This window comes from Eublepharis macularius, chromosome 8 (assembly GCF_028583425.1).
Source record: "Eublepharis macularius isolate TG4126 chromosome 8, MPM_Emac_v1.0, whole genome shotgun sequence".
Classification (NCBI taxonomy): Eukaryota; Metazoa; Chordata; class Lepidosauria; order Squamata; family Eublepharidae; genus Eublepharis; species Eublepharis macularius.
In genome coordinates this window covers 43602109-43628863 of record NC_072797.1, presented here as the reverse complement: position 1 = coordinate 43628863, position 26755 = coordinate 43602109, and the positions used below count along the sequence as shown (strand labels likewise).

The 26755-nt window shown below is 41.1% G+C and overlaps 3 protein-coding genes across 4 annotated transcripts in view; 1 reads left to right on the top strand and 2 right to left on the bottom strand.

Annotated features, from left to right (window-relative positions):
* The window catches only part of NAIP (NLR family apoptosis inhibitory protein), a 30118-nt gene extending 27598 nt beyond the window's left edge, over positions 1 to 2520 (top strand). The window contains exon 15 of the mRNA XM_054986308.1: positions 200 to 2520. Coding sequence (XP_054842283.1) covers positions 200 to 564 — 365 coding nt within the window. The 3' untranslated portion in view covers positions 565 to 2520. The remainder of the gene's footprint in view (positions 1 to 199) is intronic.
* A 95-nt stretch (positions 2521 to 2615) lies between these two features.
* LOC129334313 (survival of motor neuron protein-like) lies at positions 2616 to 15111 on the bottom strand. Of its 2 annotated transcripts, XM_054986309.1 has the most exons (9): positions 14974 to 15111; positions 14608 to 14679; positions 12518 to 12643; positions 10089 to 10289; positions 8154 to 8309; positions 7694 to 7765; positions 6230 to 6340; positions 3790 to 3851; positions 2616 to 3264 (listed from the first exon to the last, which is right to left on the bottom strand). In XM_054986309.1, the coding sequence occupies exons 1-8, from the start codon at positions 15025 to 15027 to the stop codon at positions 3795 to 3797; spliced, it is 849 nt and encodes a 282-aa protein (XP_054842284.1). In that variant the 5' UTR covers positions 15028 to 15111; the 3' UTR covers positions 2616 to 3264; positions 3790 to 3794. The 2 variants fall into 2 exon arrangements, with proteins under 2 accessions (XP_054842284.1, XP_054842285.1); XM_054986310.1 differs by lacking the exon at positions 10089 to 10289.
* A 5268-nt stretch (positions 15112 to 20379) lies between these two features.
* On the bottom strand, positions 20380 to 25298 carry LOC129335097 (small EDRK-rich factor 1-like; the record flags this gene model as incomplete). The annotated part of the gene is made up of 3 exons (XM_054987560.1): positions 20380 to 21145; positions 21520 to 21628; positions 25151 to 25298. Coding segments are annotated over 3 exons (330 nt in total), but the record flags the coding sequence as incomplete, so codon positions are not given.
* Between the last annotated feature and the right edge of the window lie 1457 nt (positions 25299 to 26755).

Here is a 26755-nt window from a genome sequence, read left to right as displayed (position 1 = left end):
GGTAGAGCAGAAATTAGAGTTAACGAGTATCAACTGAAATGGGTTTCTTATGAAAATAACCTTGAGTTCTCAATTGTTAATTATTTTTTTTAAAAAGCTTAACTGCAATATACACTTGACTAATTTGAATATTATACAAAGGAATGTAGAAATATTCATTATTATTTTAAACTATTCATTTGAAATATTATATTTCTAGCAAATGTAGCAGTTCATGGAGGCTTCCAAAAGCTTGAATTTCTGCTGCTCCTGGCAAATCATACCACCACAGAGTCTGCTTGGAGAACCTTCTTCCAAATATTACCTGATATGCCAAAGTTACAGAAGGTGGACTTCTCTCGCATTTTCACACATCCCATCAAATGTGAAGCAGCAACAGTGAGGTCTTTTGTTCAAAGCGTCTCAAGGCAGCCCAGCCTCACGACCATAAGCATGATAGGATGGTTGTTTGATGAGGAAGACATAAAAATGTTTGATGTCATGAAAGAACACCACCCCCAGTCAAAAAGCTTAAACTTAACTTGGAAATTTATGCTGCCATTTTCACCAATTGTACAGGAGTAGAAAATAGGAAATGTGTAAACCTGGATAATAATATGTTTTACAAAAACAACCAAATATTTGATAGGCTTGTAAATTAAACCAGCATTTATAAATGACAGGAAAAATAAACAAGGAAACCTTGGAAATGAAATTCCAAGGTCCAAAGGTTTATTATGGTCACAAGACCAGCCAAGTAAAGTACAGATAAAAAGAGCAGTTTTTAAATACTTAAAATGGGTAAATACATAAAAGATAAAATCATATATATGTATATATATCTAACAGTAAAACTTCCCAGCAATTGACATTTTCCTTCGTCAAGTGATTCCGCTTTCTGAGTGCTATCACATAGAATTTTGCAACTGCGTAAGATACAGTTCTCTGGCTATCCTCTAAAAGATATACCCGAAGGGTTTCAGGACTAAAATCCATATACTACTCTAATGGTTTAAATCTATAGAGTAGTGGGATAATTAATTGTATCCTTTCTTCTTGACAGAATTCGCAGTGCAAAAGTATGTGTGTGGTATTTTCAACCACTTCATTTGAACAGGGACAACACTGCTGCTGCAAAGGCAGACGGGAGAATCTCCCATACAAAACTGCAGAGGGGGATGCATCAAATCGTGCTCTAGAGAAGACCCATCTACACCTTTTGTTTGTAATGTCCAAAAGATATGGGGATATGGTGTAACTCAGTCTTTTTTAAAAGCTCTTATAGCTTAGAGGAAGGATTGCCTCATCATTTTGGGACTCTGTATTAATCAATCTTTGGATGATTACAGCTTTTGCTTTGTTGAGTCCCATATCAAACAGGGCTACCGGGTCAAAGCCAATCAATTTAATTTTATCAGCTATCTTTGAGCACCATGTAGGATAAGGGTCAGAAGTTAACAACAAGGGAATTATACCCTTTGGCTCAAGATGAAATTCAACAAAGAGTGTCCATGAGAAAAATGAAGAGCCTATTTCGGGCACCCCCTTTGTTCTTTCCTGTTCCACATGCATGGAACATGATCAAAGGTTTCCAAGTTTGGGAAGCCTTTAGATCAAGCTCCAATTCACTGTGATGCAGGAGTATGGACAAATTGTAGGTTCAGGTGGGTAGCCAAAGCAAATCTCAAGTATAGGAGGCCTGTTAACCGGTTGAGCTGTAGTTGTTCTAAGTCAGCAGACTGTCTTTTTCTCAGAAAGTCTGTAGTCTCAGAAAGTCTCGCACACTGATGGCATAGGTTCTGAGAATGGAATCCATAGATCCAGACCTCCCAACTGTGATGGTGCCTATAGCCGAGACAATGGGATGTCGTAGGTGGCCAGGCTTGTGTATTTTGGGCAGAAAACAGGAAGAGCTTGGTCGAGGTTCCTATGGACTTGGGTTGCATTTTAACACATCAGATCAAATGCTAAGGAGCAACAGTGAGGTCTTTTGTTCAGTGCATCTCCAGGCTGCCCAGCCTCAAGACCATTAGCATGATAGGATGGCTGTTTGATGAGGACAACCTAAAAATGTTTGATATTATAAAAGAACAACACCCCAGGCATGAAGATGTCTAATATGGAAATGGGTATTGCCATTTTCATCTATTATAAAAGAACAGAAAGGAGAAAACGGTTGTGTAGAACAAAGGGGGAATTTGTGGAAATTTCCAATTTGGTCTGGCTCCAACCCCACATTACAGTAAACAATGTCCTGTTACATCAAAATCTAGGGTAGATTCCTCAGTGTGAAACCGCTACCACTACTACTGCTGAAGAAAACTCGCTTTTAGTAAGTTAATTTGTTGACAGAAAATTCAGTTTTAAGATGAATGATAAGTTACATAGATTGCTGCATGTTTTCTACTTCAATATGATATGATTGCTCCACAGAAGTAATGGAAGCACTCACCCTTCCATAATGAACCAAGGCAACTGCCATGATGGTGTTGATCACACCACTGAGCAAAACCTTGTTTATACTTTTAAGCAGTCAGGATTAAGCTAAATCAAAAAGCTCATGTTGATTCCATTATATCTTTCCAATATCTAAACTGTAAAAGAAACAAATGTTTTATAAACTAACAATACTGAAGTAAAATTTGAAAAAAAAGTTTATTGATGAGTATTTTTAAAACAAGTTCAGTAACATCACTGATAAGCAATTGATCTCTCTTCACTTGAACAGAGTTGTTCTAGCCTCATTCTTTGGACCACCGGGTAATCAATCACAAACACTGATAAAATCACTGACTGATATCACTGACAATACATGCACAATGATGTGAACTTGTCAAAAATATCTTTCTGGATGCGTATACGGATCATGGATCAATTCCAACCAGGATCCTAAAAATGATGAAGAAATAAATTATACTTTCTGTGGAGTCTTGAAGCTAACAGTAAATGGTTACATTCCATACAATTAGTTTCCCGCTGCTTTAGATAGGATAGACAGCAAATTGTCACTGCCAAGCTCAGAGGTGATTTTGTCATCATAGAGGATTGTCTTAAATCAGTGCAAGACTGGAACAGATGGACAGGAAGATGAATTAGTCTACAACCCTAGAAGTGGGACAATAGATGATAAAAGCAGTCTTGCTAGCAAAGTATCATTTGTGCGAAATGTATAAGTGATGCTTCTGAGTGTTATACAGCCAGCGATCTTCGTATCAGTGAACACTCTATCCTTGCTGAAGAACGTACATGTGGGACATCCCTCTCCATGGGAGAGATTTTTTACACCTAGTTTTTTAAAAAAGAACATACAGGTATGTTAAATCATTTTAAGTACATATGCCAGTGCTTATTAAATTCATACTCTGTCCAAGATGACCTATTTGTATCAGAAATAGGTGAAAATGATATTGAAAGCATAAAAGGCACTTCCTAGCATGTTACTTTTTAAAAACCTCTTGCAGCATCCTGAACTTATTTAGTTATGTTACTTTATTATCCTGGAGGCAATTGCTTGTCAATCTATGGAACTGATTTCATGGTGAAAATTCAGTCACATTGTTATTGCTCATTACAGAGAATAGTGACTTATTTAACGGTGAAAAAAATTCATCTTCAGTTCTAAGCCCACAAAGCAGCAAAAAATCAAACCTCGCCCACACTGTTTGCACAGCACATTTTCCATGGACTGCCAAGAAAGCATCATGCAAGATGGTTCTTCCCACTCCTCCCCTTGCATCCACAAGAAAAACTACGTCAATAGCCCATTACTTGTGCCAGCTTGTCCTCTACTAAAACAAAACCAATACTTACAAAAGCTACTTAGAGTTGGCATGTCTCCCCGATGTCGTTTCCATTCGGCCCTGTTTTAAGCCCTGTGCAATACAGGATATAGAATTGTTTGTATCTGACGAACAATTTGTATTATAGGCCAATGTATTATCAACAGGGAACAGAAATGACAGTAAAGTCTGATTATCTATACAGGGATCCCCGACATTTTTGAGCTTGTGAGCACCTTTGACTTCTGAGACAAGGTGGTTAGCACAACCACAAAGTGGCTGCCACAGGAGGCAGAGCCAACCACAAAAGAAACTCAAGTGCAGAGGAGAAGGGTAATTTGAAAAAATACACTGGGGAAAAAGGAGTGAGAGAGAATAAAACTTTAAAAACATACATACTTTCTAAAAGCACTTGGTGAGCACCAGGAAAAGTGCCAGCAGGCACCACAGCACCCTTAAATACCCCTGATCTATGCGTTCTTAAATCAGTGAGTAGGTTTTTGGTTAAGAGATTAATCATCGGGGGCTCCCTCTTGTAAGAGAACACTGGATCCAGGGTGGTTCCATGTTTTATGAAGGTTTAAACATGACCCCCAGCACTTCTACCAAAAGCAGGAGTGCCATGAGGGGAGTGACAGCACAGCTGTTTGTGATACTGGCCTGTCACAGAATACCCTTAGATCTCCACTACCAAAATGCATGAGTGTATGGCCACCTTGAGCAACGTGGAAAATTGGGATGTAAAAGTACAACTGCCTCTCCTCTCTCAAACTTCCCTGTGCATAAAGTAGCAGGAACTGAGTAGCTGACTATTGGAAACCTCAAGACTAAGATCCAATTTTAAAGATGTTCATTATTTTAAATATTCGCTAATGCAAATGTTCCCTCCAAAAAAGTCCAGACCAATGAAATATATCCCTAGTATCATGTTGGTTTTGCACACAGCACTTTTGGAGTTGTGTGTAGAGCTAAGAGCAGGTTGCAAAGGTTTTTCCGGTCACAAGCACTAGAGGTATCAGATGGGAAGAGGGTGGAGAAAAGTGTCCCTCAAAATGGGCAATCGAGCGTAGATGACTTTTCCACTGACACCCCCTGCCCTGCCAAGCAAGTGCGGGACTCGTCAGACTAGTTAGCGACAGTTTAAGTGACAATCAGGAGGCCACGACACGATAAAATGGAGTTTTGGTCAGCTAAGAGTCTCAATGTTACATCTTAGCAGTGCAACATTATTTATTTCTCCTATAACCAAAAACACTGGAAGAGAGGAGCGTGAGATCAAAGTTTCTTCCAGGTTGTGTGTTTGTGAAATAGGTCTGTAATAAAAAAAAACATGTATGGTCACAGACAGATTCATTCAACGGTATCTCAGTGGGTTAGAGTGTTAGGTTTTGTTTAGTCAAGGCAATATTGATTTAGTTTAAAACTTTTGTTTTAATTTTAAACTAATAAGAAAACGGTAGAACCCTTTTGATGGCACTTATTCTGTGGTTATTGTTTTGCTGACAGAAAATGCAGACACATATGAAGATGGATCTAACCCAAATGTAACTCTGCTAGGATTTGGAGCTTTGTTTTACATTTAAACTACACGTCACACTGTTCCACGGGTTGTCCAGGTTCCCAAGTTGATGAGTGACAGATGTAGCCCCCTGTTAGAAATGTCCCTGGTGTGAGAATTCTAAGATGACTTAAAGCGCTGGATTAAGGTATATCTAGGGCACTAAAGGAATGACACTTCATTTACAGACTAGATCTAAATGACCATCCCAACTGGCAGTTTTGGAAGCAATCTGTTTATCATAATGAAGAGGTGGTTATAGCTCATACTATTGCATTTTATGCCCTGACCTGAATGGCTTTGTCCTACTTGTTCTGTGCAAAATGGTTCCCCTATTCTTTCTGTGTAAAAGGCTTGTTTCAATGTTAATGAACACTCTACTCTTAGCTAGACACATATCTATCAGCCAAGGACATAACCATATTTAGGTAAAATAATATAGAGATATTACATGCAGTTTTGAAAAGCCCTCTTTCCAGTAACAGATAGTACCAAGGAAGGTGATAGCAAAGGCACAGAAAAGACTGCCCCTAATAATCCTGAGATATACCAATTGTATAGGAGAATTCTAGGAGAAAGAACCACCTCAGGAACTGATCACCCCTGCAGGACTTGGTAGGACAGCAACAGGTAAAAGTTTTAGCTGCAGCTTCTGCTCATTCACAGAATTTCCCAAAATCACTATCTCTGACAGTAGCCCTCCCAGCGGAGAGAAACTGCTGTCAGTCATCACAGAATTTGTAGCTTCTAATTGATGACACATCTGTAAAGATTTGATTTTAAATTTGTCTTTTTATTAATTAAGTTAATTAGCAGTACAAAAAGCTATTCTATGCAAGCTGTGTTAGTAACTTAAGTGGTTGAATAGGTATGCTGTATTTCAGGAAGGGGAAAAAAAAGACTTCTCTCTTACCAGATAGTAGCCAGTATGATAACCACTCATATACCATGCTATTAACATACTTCCCAATGCTTCATCATCTTCAGAAGAGTCTGGACTCAAAGGAGGTGGTGGTGGTATCAACTAAGAAAGAAGAGAGTTTGAGCTCATTTGGCTAGTTTCTTTCTTTAAATAGTTTCAAAAAACAGAAAAATTCTGAAATAAATACATCTTCCAGAATTACACTCTGCAAGCTGGTACAGTTCCTTTTAGTTGTTTAAAACCATTATGTCAAAGCAACAACTTTCAGAGCTAAAATCCTGAGACTGGACCAGTCCACCTGTGGAGATGAACTTAAATGGCTTCCAAGAAGAAACTGCCTCCTAAACTTCTTGTTGAGTGTTCACCTTGCAGGTACCTATGGAGAAGTTTGGAAGTAGAGATCCAAAGTTGACTCTCAGGTGCTATCAAGCTGAGTTTGTCTATTTGTTCTCCATCCCATCACCCAAGGTTCTCTATTCCAGCAAATCTGGAACACAAGGAAAAGCTTGGGTGGGGAGAACAGGAGAGATTGGTTTCTTTACCCTTCTGCCCCAAACTCTCATCTTGGGCTGCTGAGAAAAGGAGCAGACCACTCTCATTTTCTGTGGCCCAACCAGTTTCAGATGGTGGTGGGAGTGATAGGGAAGAAGCAGATCGCTCCATCCCCTGTCCCAGTTATTATCTTGGGCTGAAATGAACAGAAGATAATCACTCCTATTCTCTGCAGCCCACACACATCAGTTTTAGGAGGAAATTAAGGCTCCCATTGTTTTTTCCTCTCCACCCCAAACTGACAAACTGCAGCAGGGAAAAGGGGACACCCCCCACAGCCTTGCTGAGATGCAGCAAACTATACTATTCAAGCTGTGACATCAGAACTTGACTTATAGCTGATCCTTGCAATCAACGGAACAGGCTGCAAACAGCATCAATCAACTCGCAGCTTGACAGCCACTGATTAATAGAATGTGAGCCAAACCTAATGTCTTAGTATTCCTATTCTAGACTGCAGCTAGCTAATCATATCCATGGAATGTACCTCCCATATGTAGAAAATTAGCATGCCCATGATAAGCTAGACTAGAACTTTTACCTCTGCCTTGCTAGCTTTCTATAATAATGAATTTTTATATGCAGGGTCAATCAGGTATGCAAATACCTTCTTGCAGTCTGAAGCAGTGCAGGCCAAAAACAGGTTAGACATGCTGGCTTGGACCCAAATCCACCTCCCTCCACCTGCTGCAGCCCCAAAGCCCCCCTCCTCGGTACCGCTGCTCCCTCAGGAAGAGTACAAGAGAACAGTTGGAAGTCTGCAGTGGAATGGGGAAATCAGCAATAATTATTCCATTTCTATCTGAGGAAATCCTCCAAGGTATCCAACCCCTTGTCTACTGTTAGAAAGAAGTAGATAGAAGAAAATGCCTTTTATTGCCATACTTTTAACATGTTACTCACCGGTGGTCCTGATGGAAAGGGGGGAGGCCAGCCAGATAAGAAAGATGGAGGTCCAGTGAGCTTTGACCCAATCTACATTCAGGTTGATTAACATGCAACAAAAGAAGGGCTTGATTATATTCATGTTTATAAAACTAAGCAAGCTAACACACTGCATCTCCAGTAGAGGATTATGTCAAAGGATTTAAACATTTCATAGGATCATTCCAGAACCTGAATAAATATTGATTTCCAAAAGACATCAGGTTCTATGTTTAGCTTTTCAAAAATACATTCATTTTACATAAAACACAGGCATGTAGAACTGAGTAAGGTTTTCATCTCTCTACCTCAGTAAAATCCATTATTTCTAAAGCTGTAGCCCTTATCCTGGTAGTACAAGGCCATACATCAAGCCTTTGTAAGAAGTTACTAAAACAACTGATTACTGCCATGTAGTAAACAGATGGCTTTCCCTTACCCTTCCCAATCCCGGTGGTGGTGGTGGTGGTGGTGGCAAAGGTGGTAAGGGGAAGGGAGAATTCCATTGTGTTGACTTTGTACGATTGTGTTTATTTCCAGGTGACTGGAAGGATAGGTCACTTTCATCAGTTGAATACTGAGTCTCATTTGTGTTCTAAAAAGGTAATTTAAATTAGAAATTCAGCATAGATATTTTCAAGCTACACTTACAAGGTACAAATAAGAAATAATAATCAAGAAATATACTCTGGCCTTCCTGCATTCTGATTTTGTGACTTCACAGAATACTGCTTTTAAATGCAGCCACCAAAGGATTGCAATTAGCACCATAAGGACTGCCTTTCCATATATGAACCTGTGTGCGTATTTATACCCTCACAACAAACTCACAGCAAACTCTTCTGGCAGTGAACTCCATTTGCCAAGTATATGTTTCTCTGGCAAGATCTCATGCCTTTTCTCTGTTGCGGCTCTGGCAATATGGAATGGACTTCAAGAGGCATGGAAGGTATCCTCAGTGGCAGCCTTCCAGAGAAGGAATAAAGTGCTCCTCTTGGGTTGAGTTTTCTCAGATTGTTTATATTCATAATTTTGCCTGAAAGCAGGGGAACTTAATGGCTGTTTAAGGTGATGTTTTAAATCCTTTTTAAACTGATTGTTTCATTTTGTAGGGATTGCTAGTACTTGCAAGCTGCCTCAAGTGTAGGATAAGGCAACAGTATTAATTTTTTAAAACAAATAAAGGACAAAACCAAATTCAGCTCCCACTTACAGTGAAATCCTAAACAAAGTAACTCCAGTCTAAGCCCATTGATTTCAATGGGCTTAGACTGGAGTAACTCTTCTTAGGATTTCACTGTCAGGCAGGTACAGCTACACACATACTTAAACTGCATATTGTCCACCTCTGCTATTAATATACAGTAATTTTTAGTCTTACCTTCTCTGATCAGGGACTCAAAGCAGATGGAACAGCCTACCTGAAGAGGTCAGGAAAACTCCCACTCCTGGCTTTCTTCAAACTATGCAAAACTGAATTATTCAACAGGGCTTTTTACTCGGATAGGAAAGCTACACTGCAAAGAAGCAGTCTCAACAAGATACATCAGTAAAGGGATAGAGACTATAGACTTTACTATTACTGTCTGTTGCTATAAATATGATACTACTGGGTAGTTTCTATGTTGTTTAATATGTCAGGCTTAGAATTGCTTATGCTCTGTTTCAGCATTTCTTAAACTATTGGATTTCTGCTGGTTTTAAATCTTTGCAAATTTGCATTTATATCCCCTATTACATTGTTCATTGAAATGTCTTTGGAATTGACTGCACTAACTCACACTGTGTAATCTCCCTTGAGTCACAGTGAGAAAGGTAGACTATAAATAAGGTAAATAAATGTAATATCCTACTATATAAAAGGCAAGCCATACTGGCGACAACTCACTTTTTATCCCTCTGCAGGTGCACTCCCAGCCCTCCAGAAGCCTGGGAAGGACCGCTGCGGCAGCAGTGGCCTGGCCCTCTGGAGGCCTGGGAAGGCCCGTTGCGGTGGGCCTTCCTACTAGTACAATATATAAAAGTACTCATTTGAAACAGAATGAGAGTTGGCCAGCCAGTTATTGCTGCCCCAAGCAACAATCCAATCCTCATTTAAAGGCCCGCCTCAATAACTCAGCCTTGCATGATTTGTAGATTCTGCGCTGTCACCTCCCATTGTCACTACCACCAGGTAGGCCATTCCACAATGTAAGTGCTGCCACCAAAAAAGCTTGTGCACATAGCAAGGCTGATTTAACAAGCCTGTACAAGGGAACAGAGAGCAAACTGGTTGGATGAACACAACTGTCACAGACTGTTCATTCTGCAAGAGCTGTTAAAGTAAGAAGTTTCTCCCATTTCAGTAAAATGGGGATTTTATACTGGCTCTCACCTCCCCGGCACTTCTTTCCTCATTTGTTCCCTCAGCATCTATTGGTGGCAGCAGATCAGACAGATGTTGCTCTTCCCTATTTCCATATCCAGTATAAAGAACTACACACGTCCCTTTCTTCCAGTTAATTGAGGTAATAGTTGCTTGGTACACATTACCATCTTCAGACCAAACTGCACTGCATGCATCATTAACTCTCCACTGCATTGAAAGAAAAAAATTACACATGTAATGTTCTGAAACTAGTTGGCCTCCAATATTAACAAAACTTCTTTTATGCAAAAAGATTTTTTCTTCAAATAGACTGTGTCAGAAATAAGAATTCTGAACTAAGTAACAGAGTCTTGCTTAGAACAGAAACAACAAGTAAAGCAAAGGAACAACCTGCCAGAAGGTAGAACACAATATTAATATATGCTGGAACATATATTATTTATTTTTTCTGTTTTATTTTTATATATTATTTTCTTATATGAAAAGTGCAAAGTGCTGAAAGTGCAATCAAAGAACAATAAATATCATAAATACGATAAATACAAATTATTACAAAGGTCCTTATCAACAATAAATACACTACTTAGAACTACAACTGGATGCAATAATCCTATAAAGTACAATTTTTAAAATCCAACCGGTGAAGACACAATCCAAAGGAACTTATAAAGGTAAGTCACTATTTCCAAATCTTTGTTCACTGTTTTTTCTTCTTTTGCATGTAAATGGATATTGCTCAGACCACTAGGAAAACTTCCCAGGGATTCTCCAAGATGAGAAAATCTCATGAAAAATTCATAGCTGCAGATGGGCGGAACCTAACGGGCATTGCCAGCGTCTACTTTCTGTTTCGTGATCAAACTTTATCAAAGGCTCACAAATAACAGAACATCCAAACTTTCAACCAGCCAGTCCCATGTCACCAAGTTGGTGTGGTATGGAAAGAGGCTCCAGGACTCCTTTTGCCCAGCACTGTTCTTTCTGGATAAAAGGCCACTTTCAAGATTATGCAGTGCACTGGTCTTCTCTGTGTAAAAGGCACTCTTCAGTATAAAGGCCACTTGGCCCTTTCAGCCAAAGTGCATACATTTTATCAGGCTTTGAAGCCAAAAGACATGTCTATGTAAAATAATATAAGGTACAAGGGACATTGCATGCATAATTTTGACAAGACCCCGTCCTACCAGCACCAGGAATGTCAGGGAGAGGAGACAGCAAAGTCATAGTGAACTTAACCCAAATCTTGAGCTATGTAGGTGACCAGGAACATTCTGAGAGAGAAGGCCCTTGTTAGGAAAGCCCAGAGAGAATGGAGCTATCCACCATATGGATAATTCACACCAATAGTCGGTTAGGAGATGGGTAGCTGAAATTAGGGATATAAATTCTGGAACACAGCCCAGGAGAGGTAGGAGGGTGAAGAAATTGATAACGGTTCATCTCTGACTGCAATGCTAGCTGACATAGGTAAGATAGCTATACTGCGTTCAGTGTTGGTATGAAAGAACCCTGAAGTATAATCTCAGGGGGTGCATGGACTCTTTAAAGGTGCTGAATGAACTACGAATGTATTGTGTCATTAGCCACTGTTTTGTCTATGTGTAACCTCTGCACTGATTACTCAATAAATCCTGTCAGCACTTAAAACTTCTGTGGGTGCAGGCAGGCAGCCTGTTCAGCAAGAGAGGATAAGATTCCATTACCTAGGAACAGACCATGGGACTTGATCAACCTGGCAGAACTAGTAAGAGGCCTGAGTGACCTTTACTTGAAGAATATAAATTCTCCAATGCTGGGAGTCTTTGACAGCCGCTGGTTTTCCTAGCTAACAACTATTTGTGAGGTATACTATTTATGCTGTTTGTGGTATATTGTATTTATATTCTTTATATATATTAACATAAGAAATCTGCTTCCTTTGTAAGTCAAGACATGCTAGTTTTAAGAGCTCTCTGTTTAATGTCATGCTATTAAGTGACCTGTCATTTTTAAAATTTTTAAATCTGTTTAGAACTTTAATATTGTTCACTCTGATCTGACACAATTCTTCAAGTGTACCACCTGAAAACTGAATTAAATGTAGTTCCCTCTCCAGCAGCTCTGACAAATACATCATTTTGGTTAAAAAGGTAACATTCCCATTTCAAAAAAATGAAAAATGGAACAATATGGATGAGCTAACAGATAATCAAGACAGTGACATAACACAGGGCTTCTCAAAAACCAGGCTTTGCATTTCCTGTAAGATTTCAGATACAACATAACTGGAAAGAGAAATGAATGAAGATTTGGGTTCTTCTTTCCAAGTTTTGTATTTGGGAACAACTCCAACTTGGATAAACCGGGTCTTGCTTTCAGAATAAAAAAGAGAAATTGAGCTTTAAAATATATCACGATTCTGTGTTTTGTCTCAATTCCCCCCCCCCTCCAATGACCTGTTTCTGTGATGAAGCATTACTTTTCTTTCTACTCTTGTTCTTTTTGTTATTTTTTCTTTTTGTTCCAGCATTTTGCTCAGTTTTATCCAAAGGCTCTGAACAGTCACCATTCTTCAAAGCATTCTGTTAGAGAAAGTTAAAAAAGTGAATTATTTTTCAGTGGTTTGTTCCTTGAACCCATGTCACAGCAACCATTCAGTAAAGAAGTCGTATCATACCCAAGAGCATATGAAGGAAGGAATGGTTCACATTCGAAGTACTACTAGAAGATATTACTCCAGGTTAGTCAATGTCTTTGAGGTTCATAGTTAAGCTACACTGCTCGCATTCTTTGCTGTTTAGCCTTTTGAAGCAGACTAGAACAATACTTTTTAAAAAGCTGTTGTAGTGTTTTGTTCAAAGCTGCAAAGGCAAGCAGCAGTCCTTATGAACTTCTGAAAGTTTTGGCATGCAATTCTCAGGCATAGCTTTAGCAACCCTCCTCATCAGCTAACAGTGCAATCCTAAACAGAGTTACATTGATTTCAATGGGCTCAGACCAGTGTAACTCTTAGGATTGCTCTGTAAACGACAGACTGAGAAAAGCATCTTGATGTCCACTTACTGAAAAAGCTGCATGTCTTTCGGCTACTTCCCTATATTTATGAATGCATGCAAAGAAAAACATCACAAACAAACCTCGCTTTAATAATCCAGAATGTGAACTATGTGACAACAAAATTGTCATGTTTGAACTCTTGTCAGTTATAACATATTCTGTTAAAAATCTGAGTTAGCAATAGATAATTGAAGTCTTCATAAGCAATATACTTTAATCACATGCAAAATGCTGGTAATCTTCTCTGCATTGCATTTTGCGCACAGATAATGCACTAGAAAAGGATTCTCCAACCATGTGCAATCTCTACACCACCTCAGAAACTCAGATTAAACAGAATGGTCTGTATCCTATTACTGCCAGCGATCTTTACCAGGTTCTCATTTCCCTGTGGCCCCTTTTGACTTCCCAAAAGATCTGAAGGTTCACGAGCAACATAGATGAGGAATGATGGTAGTTGTGGGTTTTCCGGGCTGTATTGCCGTGGTCTTGGCATTGTAGTTCCTGACGTTTCGCCAGCAGCTGTGGCTGGCATCTTCAGAGGTGTAGCACCAAAAGACAGAGATCTCTCAGTGTCACTACACTGCTACACCTCTGAAGATGCCAGCCACAGCTGCTGGCGAAATGTCAGGAACTACAATGCCAAGACCACGGCAATACAGCCTGGAAAACCCACAACTACCGTCGTTCTCTGGCCGTGAAAGCCTTCGACAATACATAGATGAGGAACTCAGGGAATGAAGTAAGGACAGAAAAAAAACTTACTTTCATCCTCTTCTGCCAGCAAAACTTCAGCTCGATTGAATATCATTATATTGATATAATGTTTATGTTTTTGAATTCCCAACTTGCATTAAAAAAACCTTTAGCCCCTTTTCTTGCAGAGATATGCCTTTCCCTTTATATCTCCACAACAAAAGAGGGCAGGGACTTTTTTAAAAAAGTAAACTGTGAATTCAAACTACCTGATACACAGATTGTTAGAATAATATAACAATATTCAACTGCTGATAAAAACAAAATAGCCCCCAATGGCTGAGGGTGGGGGAGGAATAACTGCTGCAAGAACAGGGAGAGGGAAAATGGCTGCCATGAAGGTGGAACCAGGAAAGTCCATACTTTCCCACCTACACAGCAACCCTTCCAGGCTTTGCTGTGATCCTTCCCAAAACTTCATAGCAAAAGTAGGTTTGGGAAAGATCAGAGAAAAGCCAAGGGGAAACCTATGAGATTAATGAACATATCCTGATGTTATGGAGAAGCTGCAGGAAAAAAACCCACTTCCCAACAGCATTGATCCTAGGGCAAATAACCCATGTGGAAACAGCCCAGAAAACGCTGCATCTGTGATTTTTTTTTTTTGGCCTGTTATTCACATTATAACAGTGTTAGCCCTATCCCACCTTCCCTCCTTGAAATACATTCCAGAAGCAAGCTTAAACCTCTGGCAGATCCCATTTTGCACGGAGAACACCAAGATGTGCTTTACCTTAAAAGATGCAACAGCTTTGTCATATGCCTTTATAAGGGCAGTATCATCCCATATATCGGAATCATCACTCTGCAGAGAGATAACATCATAGAGAAGATTGTCCCACTTTTAAGATGTTTATTTAAAAAACTTCGAAAGGTATATCCAAATAACTGAAACAATATAGGAGCTCTCTTCACTTCTTCAATACACCGATAGCTCGTTAAGACACGTAACGTTATACAACGGTCTTGGTTCCAATCCCCCCCCCCTTCCCAATTTCCTTTTTCTGAACATTTAAGGACAGGGAAGAACCCTCGACAGCGATCTTCACGAAGGCAGAGGAAAGCCCCGCGGGCGGGCCTCACAAGCAGTCCTCCATACCTGCCCGGCCCCGCGCCTGAACAGCACCGCCTCATCCTCGCTTCGAGCAGCCATGAGGTTTTCCGGGCCCAATCTGCAGAGCAAGAAGGCGCTCACAATCACCAGGCCGCCAGCGTTGCCGCCGCCGCCATGGATACCTCATCAGCCAAGGCCTGGAGGGGAGGAGCTATCTCAGCACAGGCTTGTTCGCGCCGCTGGAGCAGAGACCGACTTACTGGCCACTACTGGCGAGGAGGCCTCGCTCGGCTTCTTCCTGGTCGCTTTACCGCCGCGTTGCCTTTTAGGCAGCCCCACAGCCTCTCACAGCGAAGCGCGCCACGTCAGGCATCTCCTTCAGAAGCTTCCCCTCCTTGGCGATCACCTCTACTCTGATGGCATCGATTTTAGATGACAGCTTTTACTCAGTATTTTTTTAGCCTTGCGACAGGGCTAGTTCTTGCGTGGGTGTGCACAGGCTTCCTAAGCGGGCATTGCCACAAGCGGCGCCTCAGCCTTTAAGACACCAGTCGCTTCTCTTTCGCGGAGCCTTTTAAAATGGAATTTTGAGAGGGGGGGGGGGGAGAGAGAGAAGCAACGTGCTGGGGATGCGTGTGTGCCCCACTCGTTACAGACATAGGTTTAACTCCAAAACTGGATCTAACTATGTATACTTTAACGCACAATATAAATCCATATGAACTATTTTACAATGTATGATAATAGCGCAATCGCTTGAATTGTCTTCTGTGCATGTAGGAAACAAAGTTAAAAATCATTCCATAAAGAATTATTTACTTTCTTCATCCTGAAATCATACTCTAGGGATTTTCCACCTTTACATTTTTTCGAATTAAACGAATATTGTGATTTACTAAAAAGGCTGCACGCATTACAGAGCAGCATTGGTGGATGAATGGCACTATACACGAAGCCCCATCTGCGTTTAGGACTGTGGTGTTTTCCGCTTTTGTAGCCTCGCAATAACATTATAAGGCAGATTAGTTATGCACTGTGTTAAGTAATTCATTTGCAAGGAAGAAATAAGCGTCGGCAGCACGCACAGAATGTTGAGGCTAAGGGATTAGTTCTTCCTCTTCTAGTCTCCAACTGTCAGAAAACACTCATGCAGAGGGCAGAGCTTACTAGTGGTGAAGTTGGGACATGGTCCTCCTACTCGGGGTACCGGACCGCCTCTTTCCCTATGGCCCCCTTCAGCAGCTTCGCTCATCTGAACCGAGTCTCCTGCAGGCGCTGCCCTGCACATAGATGAAATCAACAGCTGCCCCTACACGTGCATTCTCTGTGATCGCCTCTGCCCAATGGAACGGCCTGCCTGAGGAAATCAGCCCCCCCTCTCCTGGCTTTCTGCAAACGATACAAAACCGAATTATTCAAAAGGGCCTTTTACAGAGAGAGGAGGGCTGTATTATAGGGAGAGGATCTCAAAGCGATGCTTCGCTAACAAGTTAGGAGCCATAGACTTCACCACTATGCTGCTGTAAGTACTATCTGTTGTTTTAAGTATGTGCGCCTATATGCTACCTACTGCTTTATGACCCTACTGGGTAGTTGTATGTTGTCTAATGGAGCCCTAGAATTGCCTATATACTGTTTCAGCATTTCTTCAGCTCTGCGTTGGATTTTTGCTAATGTTTATTTCCTTGACGTTGACTGTACCAATCTCACATTATGTAATCCACCTTGAGTCTCAGCGAGAAAGGCAGACTACAAATGACATAATAAGAATAATAAATAGCCTAAGGAAACACTTCAGGCAGCTCAGCAACAGGAATAAGCAGACTGTAGGAGGGTGTTGGGGCCGGTTTTTCCTGGATAGACTTACCCTGTGTAGTGAGTGCTTATGCTTCCTATTTGATTAAGCCAACACACTGACTAAACAGGAAATCTGAACAGCAGACACGTCTTCACGACCACCATTATCAATGCATCTAATTCTCAACCCAGCCAAAGCTGAGGACACTTAAATCCAGAGATTGGCACTGTGAAGCGACAAAGCAGATCTTTCCACAAACCTGGAAAATGCCTCAAGTTTGCAGAAAAATCTCAAGTCATTAAAAATCAGCATTGGGGATATGAAACCTCCCCTAAACTATGAAAGGAGCACCTGAAGCTTTAAGAAATGTTCTTGGCAGTCATTGCTGGGCGACCACAAGAGTTTTGTTAGAATTCCAGGCTTGCTTTATGTCAAAAAAAGGGGAAGGGAGGAGGCAGAACTCTTTCTAAGGCTGTTTTGGCCTTCGAGAGAAAAATCATTGGGGCCAGGTGTGGCAGCAACTAGTAAAAGGGGAAGCTGAAGACATGGAGGCAGATAAATATCAGTTGAGTGATAGTGGGATAGAGGGAAAGAAGCAGGAAAGAGGGTGAGACTATGGGAGCTTTCAGGAAAGGGAAAGAGTGGGCGAGGGGAAAATAGGATACCAGCGTCTTTGCAGATCCTTGGCTTGTACAAGACTAAAAACAGACTACTACATGGGACAACCATAGGACAATGGCCCTTCCAGTTACTATGTTAACAAAGGCATTTATTTGCTGTAACATGGCCACCTTCCTGGAATCATTCACCAAAAATTACAGGAGTTTCAGTGACTATAGAAGGCAAGCTGCTTAGCCCAGCAGTTCTTTAATAGCTGAATTAAGGTCTTGAGACGCATCTTCAGAAGTTGAGATTCCAGACAATGAATAACAAGCCTCATTTATCTGTGATTTCTCTGTTGCATCATTTTTAAACTGAGTCTTTTTTCTTCTTCAGTGTATACTCCCACTCCTCTGTAATCCTGAAGTACTTAGACTTGTCCTAGAGCAGTATTTGGTCCAGTAGCACCTTAAAAACAAACTAGATTTCCAGAGTATGAGCTTTTGAGAGGGAGCTTTGACTCTTGAAAGCTCATTCCCTGGCAATCTAGTTGGACTTTAAGTTCTATGGAACCTGAATCTTGCTGTTCTACTACAGACCACATGGTCTGAAGTGTCCACATTAAACTAGACTTGTTTTATTTCCTTATATTTCCACTGATTCATTTTATACTTCAAAATTCACTGATAGAAAAGTTTTTCTACCATATTTGTAATCTGTCTTGAGTACTGGTGATAAAGGCAGACTATAAATAACCCCCCTCCCCAAGATGCACAATTCCTGATAATGTTCAACAGACGTCCTTAATAGCTGTTCAGAGAAATGCTCAAGCATGAACTTGGCTGTCTTGATTATTTTTGCGCCCGTAATTGGCAGGGGCTTTTTAATAAGCCCCACCCTTGTTCACATAAATCCCTGTTAAAACAGGCAATCCCTTTGCGCACTCTCTACAGCAGGCCAGTAAATAACAGAGCTCCACAGAGAAGGATAGGGTTTCTTCTCTAGGAGCAACCACTGATTGGCTTAGCATCAGCTGGAACAGAAGAGCACCTAAATATGTAAAGGGGCATGATCACAGGAAAGATGATAAAGCTTTGAATAACTTTGAAGAGACCCCCCCTTTAAGTTAATGAGAGAAAAAGGAAAACTCATAAGCTTCAGATAGAGAGGAATGGGCTAAAAATGGTGATGTGCAGCTGTTCTGTTCTAAAACTGAAGTATCCTTATAGTGCTGTTGATAAACTGGTGCCAGATTATTATGCAGCTTGTACTTAAGAACCTAGTTGTTTCCAATAGTAAACCAGTATATTATAAGCCCACCGTAAGTCTCCAGCTCATGTATTACCTCTTTTGAAATCAAACCCTATGCCTACCTTTTCAGAAGTAGATAATAGCAGAGCCTACCTCCCGTATTGCATAAGATCACACCCTTAGGGTGCCTACTAGGTTTTGACTTTTCACATAGCTGGGGCTTACTTTGCCCATATTTGCCAGATATTTTAACATACAAGGTATTTAGTGACATCTAGCCAGCACCTACTTCCAGCATGCGCCACTTATTATGCTTGTGGCAAAGAGAGCTGTAAGGGACTGATTTAGGGAAGGTTCTTTCCATACAGCTTAATTAATGGAACTGTATGCTAGGGTCACTGCCGCTCTGTTGATCCACAGCTATTCTCAGGGACTAGTATTCAATTGTAAAAGACATTCTCCTGCTTCCAAGAGGGGAGACATATCTGAATGTATCCACAAGGCTGACAAGCAGTCTCCATAGATAACACATGCAGCAACTTCAATCTACAGATAGAAAGGTGGTGCACAGAAGTAGACAAATATGAACAGGAGTGGACAGAAGACAGGGCCTCTCCTCAGCATGGAGGAGTCTGTCTCCAACACCACAGCTGCTCAGGACACGAGTAATCCCTGAAGGCTGCCTCTTTCTTGAGTGAAACAGGTCTTCAGATTCACAAGCCCAAGCAACTGGCTCTAAGCCTTCACTACTTGGGACAGGAAATTAAAGGACAGCGTAAGACGCTGTCGTGGAAGAGGAAGCAGCTGTTCCAGAGGTTGTTGGTGACAAAATAAAGTATAAGAGCAGCAGATACTCGAAACTGCCCAACAGCCACTTAGATCAGGTTTCTTACACTAAGAAGACACCTCCCAGCTATTTACCCTTACCAGTACTCCAATTTATGTGATTCTCTTTGAATACAGGACACTGCATGGGTGCATCTGTTGCTACCTACATGCTTTAACAATAAAAGCTGTGGAAAAAGAAAAAGAAACAGAAACAAACCGACAAAACAATGAAGAGGTTGGATCATCACCCACTCCTTCCAATGAGAGGTCAAAAATAGTCTGGATTTCACAGAATGATGAATTGTGTGGAGAGAAGATTACTTTCCATCACTTGAGTTCAGGATTACAAGGAACTGCTCCACAAGATTACAACTATACTATTGCAATAACAGGAAATATAGTCCAACTGAAATTTAGCTGAAGAACAAATCATCCCTGAAATGACAATGTTTATATTTTACTTTACAAATTACTGGAACTAACAGAATAAATTCTACATTTTAATACTCTTATTAAATTATTTAAACTGCATTCTTTCTACAGAATAGCAACCGCTATTCATAAACGTTTTGCTTTGAATGCTCTTGCCTGAAGGATCTTACAGTTGAGTACATTAAGTACGCTATAGCAGAACCGAATGTCTTTAATCAATTTGGTATCCTGTAACATACGCTCTTTGAACTACAGAACCCAGTAACAGTTTATCTTAACCTGCTTCACTCCCACATCTGCAAATACACTTCACAGAACTCTATTGTTTGGGACGAACAGAAAGGAACAAAGAATAACCATTTTTAATTCCATGCCAACAGACCTTCTGCCTCAGTAGTTAGGCACAAAAACAGAACAAGTAGTTCTACCTGAACTCAATTCAAAGGGGGGGGGGGGTGTACTAAAATTACAGAATTAAGAAACCTATTAAAGGATGCCATTCCTACAATCAACTAGCCTTAGTCAAAAGATAAAAGTTTAGATTTTCATTCATATCAGATTTTAATTGAAGTTTTTATACAATATGTTTAAGGAACCTTGTTCAGTGGTAACCAAAGAATGAGGAGTATTCAGGCTGCACACAATAGGGCTTTAAAACTGGTTGTGCTGATCCAAGAACTGTAGATTGTACCAAAATGTCAGCAACAATCAAAGCCCATTGCAGCTGTTTTGAGCACCCATTTCAAACTACACAGTACTTCATGCAACATTTTTATTGTAAAAATAATTTAGATTAACTTTACAGCTGACCTTTACAAATTGGAAAGCAAGTGCAGAGAACTGGGCTTTTAAAGTATGCTACCTTTGAATGTTAAAGGTCCCCAGTTTACCTGCATATTTGATAACTAGTACAGTTACACAAGCCATTTACTGAGCCAACATTGTAACAATGAAAACTGCAGTCAAGCTATTGCTACCGTTACTAATAGACATGCAAAGGGAATTGAGAGTCCAATTTTATTGGAACAGATCCTAGTAATTCAATTAAAGCCAAGTCAGCTGCAGCTGCACTATACTAACCAAAAATTCTAAAATAAATGCATACTGGACAAGTGAGCAAAGAGAAGATAAACATTAACCATTTAATGGGTGGCTACTTTTAGAAATATGTCTTTTTTAGGCCCTGTATTTCAAGATGCACTGCAGCATATTTGGGTCCTTTTGTAGCCAATAAACTATTTTGCTCCTCCCTGAAGAGACTTCTTCTCATCAGCTGCTTTCTGCTTTTGCTGCATGATTTCAGAATCTCTGTAAAAGAAAAGATCATGAGTGAATTTCTGTATATTTTTTATTTCTAACTTCTCCAGTGGAATCAATAGGCTAGAAATCTCAGGTTTTAAAGCCCAGTTTTTCCCTGAATCCAAACCTCCTTCCCTACTACTCAACAGTACCAAATCTATCAGATTGTAATTAGACAAATCTTGGACAATTTCTGTGTTTCCATTTTAAGCCCCCCCCCTACCCAATTCTGTTCAGTTTAGAGTCAAAGATTAGATCACAACCATTCAGTGTTGTTCTTGATTGTTACGCGTTAAGAGTGCAATCCTTGATTTCAATGGGCTTAGACTGGAGTAACTCTGTTTAGGACTGCACTGTAAGAGTCCGAACTCTGTGTTCCTTACCTCTGTTTCCTCTGAGAAGCAGACAAAGCATCCTCTTTTCTTTTTCCTTTGTTCTGTTCTTGAGTTTTCTTCATGTTCTTCTGGCGAGCAAGTTCACGCTGGTTCCCACCTAAAAGCGAACAATGGAAGGGTTATGTGCCAAGAACCTTACTTACAAGTACTTTAACATTATATTAGGGTCAAGGCTGCCCTATTCACTAGCTTCAGGACAGCAGGAGCTGCAGCCAATATCTGCATCTTCCCTAGAGAGACTTTTCAATTCATCAAAGGGAGAAAGGAATATTCCTGGGAACGAAGAGTCAGTCTGTTTTATGGCTTGATCCACAACTGCTTCTGGCATCTCACTTCCTTCCCTAGATCCCCAAACATAACTCATCACCCCACTGATAAAGACCCAAGAAACAGTGGTACCAGAACAGCTTAGGAACGCATAAGCACAGGACCCATGACACTTACGTCAGGGTGAGGGGAGATTCCATCCCTTTCCCACCCCTCCTTGTTCCTTCATCAAACTGGCTCATCAGCAAATGACTGCACACTGGTGCGTTTGCAGTCAGTAGGATGGAACTACATTATCTGCTCTTGTACAGAAACTCTTCTCCATTTGGGGCTTTTCTGGTACTGCCTCCTTTTTGGATTTTTCTGTAAATTGGGCATTCCCCAGGCTTACAGAAAGATCTCTCTTCTGAATACATGGCCACTGTATGTGTCACTGGATATAACAATGTCCTGATGATCCCTCTCTCCTTTGGTTATGAGACCCCCCCCCCCATTTTAACCTTGCTACTTGCAGTCCTTTTCCTTCATATACTCCCTCCTATAACCTAATGCTCCAGCTAGTGAATGTTAACTGCTGCAACACAGTTCAATTTATATCTCCATCTTCCACACACCTTTTCATCACTACTATATTCTGTGCACACCCACTGTACACTCTGAAACCCCTTCATGGTTCATCAAAATGATGCCTTCCATAAGACACACAAGTTTATAAATTCGTTAACAAAATATGTAATTGAACGCAGGTGGCCAGTCTATGCATTACACACACATTTTGCGAACAGAACTGCTCTGCTTCCTTCACTTGAATTCCTAAAATGCATCTTAATGCCAGTAATTCCCAATACTGAGAAATTCCAGCCACATATTTCCATTGCTCCAATAAAGTTTGAAACCAGAGCAATGACACATTGACTCTTAGATGTCACACAAAGCCAAGATATAAATAATTAACCTATGGGTTGTGTGATCAACTAAACACAATCATTCCATTAACTATGACTACCTAAGTATATAAAATCAGGATGTAAAACCATGGGCTGATTAGCTAGAATTAACTCTCAACTATGATTTTTGTGTGTGACCAGGTTTGTTTCAAGCCATTATGCTCACTGCTGTGCAGACCAGGATACCAATTTGGTCTATATGAGTGAAAGCAATCCAGAATTTTAATGACTGTGAGCCAAATCCTGGTTTCCTAAACTAACCATAGTTAAAATAAATCAAGCTGTTGTCTGAATTTAGCCACTGCCTCATGACTCACTTTACTTTCTTAAATTAATCTACAATCCACTTCAATATGGAAAAGGATTGGATCCACTGGATCCATTTCTGCAGAAGTAATTTCTGCCTATGGAGTGAAACTTTCTCCCCTGTCCCATGCCATCTGAAATACTATTCCTGGGGGACAAGGGACAGGAGCAACATTTCAGGCCTACAGTGGGACAGGGGAGAAAACTGCAGAATTGTTCCCTTCACAGAAATATTCCAGCAGAACCAATCCAAAGATTTTTGCTTCATAGAGAAAAATGCATTAGCCCACATTGATTCAATCAGTATTTCAGTCTAACCAGGTTATGTGACCAAGTTTGTGTGTACTCAGAATATCACTTAAAGAGAAAATGCTTGCCAAATAAATGCATTAAGACATCTTTTTGCCAGGCCTGCAAGACGGAGTTATTCCACCAGGCATATGGACAGTGCTAGGCAGAGCCCCCCTGGCCAGTTGATGATGGATTGGGCCCTCCCCACCACCAATACCCCCATTTAAAAATCTTTTACTGCAAAGATGCTCTGACAATTTAAATCTGGTCAGTAGAATTTTATGCTGCTATGTTGATGTTTATATATGTATTTTAATCTGTGTACATTTGGATGCTTTTAAGATTGTTAATTTATAATAACTGTTTTTTATATATTTTAATCTCTGTGTGTTTGTAATCCACCCTGAGCCTGCTGGAAATGTGGGGAAGACGGAATAAAAGTTGGGAATAAATAATTATACCTCATAAGCTCCAAACTGTTGTTTGCTCTGCAGCAACCATAGTCAGCACAAACTACTTAAAAAGGGTTAATAAAACAGCATCCATGTCCATACATTTTATTCATAGTTCCACACCTGATCTCAACTAGGAATCAACTTCAGTTACTTTAAAGTAGCTCCAGCTGATCTTTATATTAAACTGTCTTTCAAATAAGCCTGCAAAGATCACACTGCTGTCATCTACCTAGCATCTCAACAGAGCTAGTTACCAGTAGGATTTGTTAGAGAAGCAAACCAAGCTCTCCTATTTAAGCAGTCATATTGAACAACTTTTATTTCAGCTCAAATTACTGACAAGCAAAGCGATCCCCAAACCATTTCTAACTAGCACAGTCCAATCTTCAGCATAACGTGTGGAATGAAAATCCCATTTTCCCATGATCTACTCCAGTAGGTGTCAGAGACCCATTCACAATCCCTTATGCCACCAAAGTGCCCCATTGCCTTTGCTACGTTCACACAAAAAGTTCTTCTAAGAAGAGCCTACAGTACGATTCAAGTTCAATGGCACCTTAAAGGCCATAATATTCCCAGTGTATAAGTTTTCCAGTCTCAACACTCCCTTCATTGGCATTTGAAGGATGGAGCTTTGACTCTCATAAACTTATACTCTGGAAATCATGTTAACCTTTAAAGTGCCACTGGTCTCAAATCCTGCTGCTCTACTGCAGACCAACAGGGCTATCTACCCGAGAAATGCTAGCTTCGATAACAGCCCTTTTCAAGACTGGCTGGAACACAGACCTAGCAAAGGATATGACACAGCAGGACGAAGTGACACCAGCACCAAGGGCTTCCCAATGCCCTAGCCGGTATCGCAAAGAGATACGACAACAGAAGAAACCTAGGAGCTTCGCCTCTTTCACAGGGCCACCCTTTCACGCTTAGAGCCTGCGCGGATCGACTGGGAGGCAAGCCCCCTTTCAGAGCTACAATGGGCCTAGGTCACAGCCTCACCGACCACACGGCACGCCCCCCCCCCCCCCCGCGTACATGTTCCTTCCAAGAAGCGCCGAGGCGCGCCTATCCCGCACAGAGGAGCCTATTGTCTACTTTCGGCCCTCGCTCGGTAAGCGGCCCCTCCGCTAGGCAAGATTCAGCTTCTACCTCTACAATCGCCGCCCACTGAAGAGGCGGCGCGCACGACAGGGAGCAGCGGTGGCGGCGCCTCCCTCTGGCCGACAGCCACTGCCGGGCCTGACTGCTCCGAGCCGCGGCGGCGCTACTACCAACTGACCGACGACGGCTGCGAGCTTCAGCGGACCCAGGAAGGTGGGGAGGTCGACGAGCCGCGCGTCGAATACTCACGGGCCATGGCGAAACAATAACCCCAGCGGTAGCGGCAGCTGCAACCGTTACGCGCAAGCCACAGCAACTCTCCACCAAGAGCTCCAACTGCCAGAACCTTCTGCTTGCCCCGCCCGCCGTAGCGCGCATTATGTACGGGACCGTCTCTGTGACGTCATGACGCTCGGCGTTGCCTCCCAGGTTCCACCCGTCATGACGTCGGAGAGCTCTGGGCATGGTTCTGTTATCGTTCTTCATAGCAGACGGGGAGGTTCGTCGAGTTAAATCACTTGAGGCTGAAACATAAAAAACTATTACTGCAATGAAAACATTTTATTGTAGCTTCGGCTTTCTTGAGCCACTAGTCACTGATCTGTGGGCGAGGGATCTCGCCCACAAAAGGTGATGTGCAATCCTATGCAGAATTATTCCAGTGTAAGTCCATTGAAGACAATGAGTTTAGACTAGAGTAACTCTACATAGGATTGCACTGTAAGCGTCTTAAAACTCCACCCCCTTCCCGAATTTGTTATGCTGCCACATAATAAAACTGCACACGTGTCTACCGAGGAAACCCGCATACAACGAGGCTATATTTCTGACGTTGCCACGATGGCCTTTATTTATCATTCGAAGGCACAGCTGGTTTACTCAAGCTTATGTAAAAATAAACCCCACGGAGTTTAATGAAATTTACTTTATAGCAAAGTGTCAATCCATCGAGTCTATGTATTCTTACTTGGAAGAGAAATCGGACTTTTCATTCGAGAAATTCTTTTGGAACCAAGTTTGTCTATTTAACAGTTTTATAAAAAGTTAAACCACAATATAGATATCGACACATTTCCATTTTTGGTGTTTCCAGAATTTGGAGAACACAACTCAGATTCAACTTTTCAACAAAACAACAACAAAGCCATATACACACATCACATAAATCTTTACACCACCTCCTTAGTCCTATATCATGCAGCATAAAACCAGTAGTCTAACATACAGTTTCACATAACCACCAATCCGTTGTCCTGAAGGGCGAAACAAGGCATAGAGGCCTAGGCCTTTCCCCAGCTGCTGCCTTCCAGCATTAACATGCTTAGCATGCACCTGTCTTTATATATGGTAAGGCTTTCACATGGTATATAAACAGAAGACTAGAGGCACCTTACATATAGCATAAACTTCCATGGACTAGAACCCACTTTTTTAATGTAAGAGACATAAAAAAATAAACAGGCGGGCCAGAGGATCATGAATTAAAGGTGACATGTAAATGTGTACATTAAAATCTAATCAATAATAATGTACAGCTCTAATAAGTGGTGGTGGAGAGTGCTCTCAAGTCATAGCTGACTTATAGCGACCCCTGGTGGAGTTTTCATAGCAAGAGAGTAACAGGCAGTTTGCCATTGCCTGCCTCTGCAACCTTAATCTTCCTTAGAGGTTTCCCATCCAATTACTAACCAAGGCCGACCCTATTTAGCTTCTGAGAACTGACGAGATCAGGCTCACTTGGGCTATCCAGGTCTGAGAAGCCAGAAGACATGGGGAGTCCAAAACTATATGAGCAAAACTAGTGATCAGTCTCTGTATTTCTCTTCATCAGTTTTTCATTTTACGTAATTACAG

Bases quoted from the DNA above. Each gene is read 5' to 3' on its own strand.
- LOC129334313 (XM_054986309.1), bottom strand. From the start codon at position 15,027: ATGGCTGCTCGAAGCGAGGATGAGGCGGTGCTGTTCAGGCGCGGGGCC. The intron at 14,680-14,973 runs GTATGGAGGACT...ATCTCTCTGCAG, and splicing joins TCAGGCGCGGGGCCGGGCAG to AGTGATGATTCCGATATATG. The intron at 12,644-14,607 runs GTAAAGCACATC...TTTCTCTAACAG, and splicing joins AAGCTGTTGCATCTTTTAAG to AATGCTTTGAAGAATGGTGA.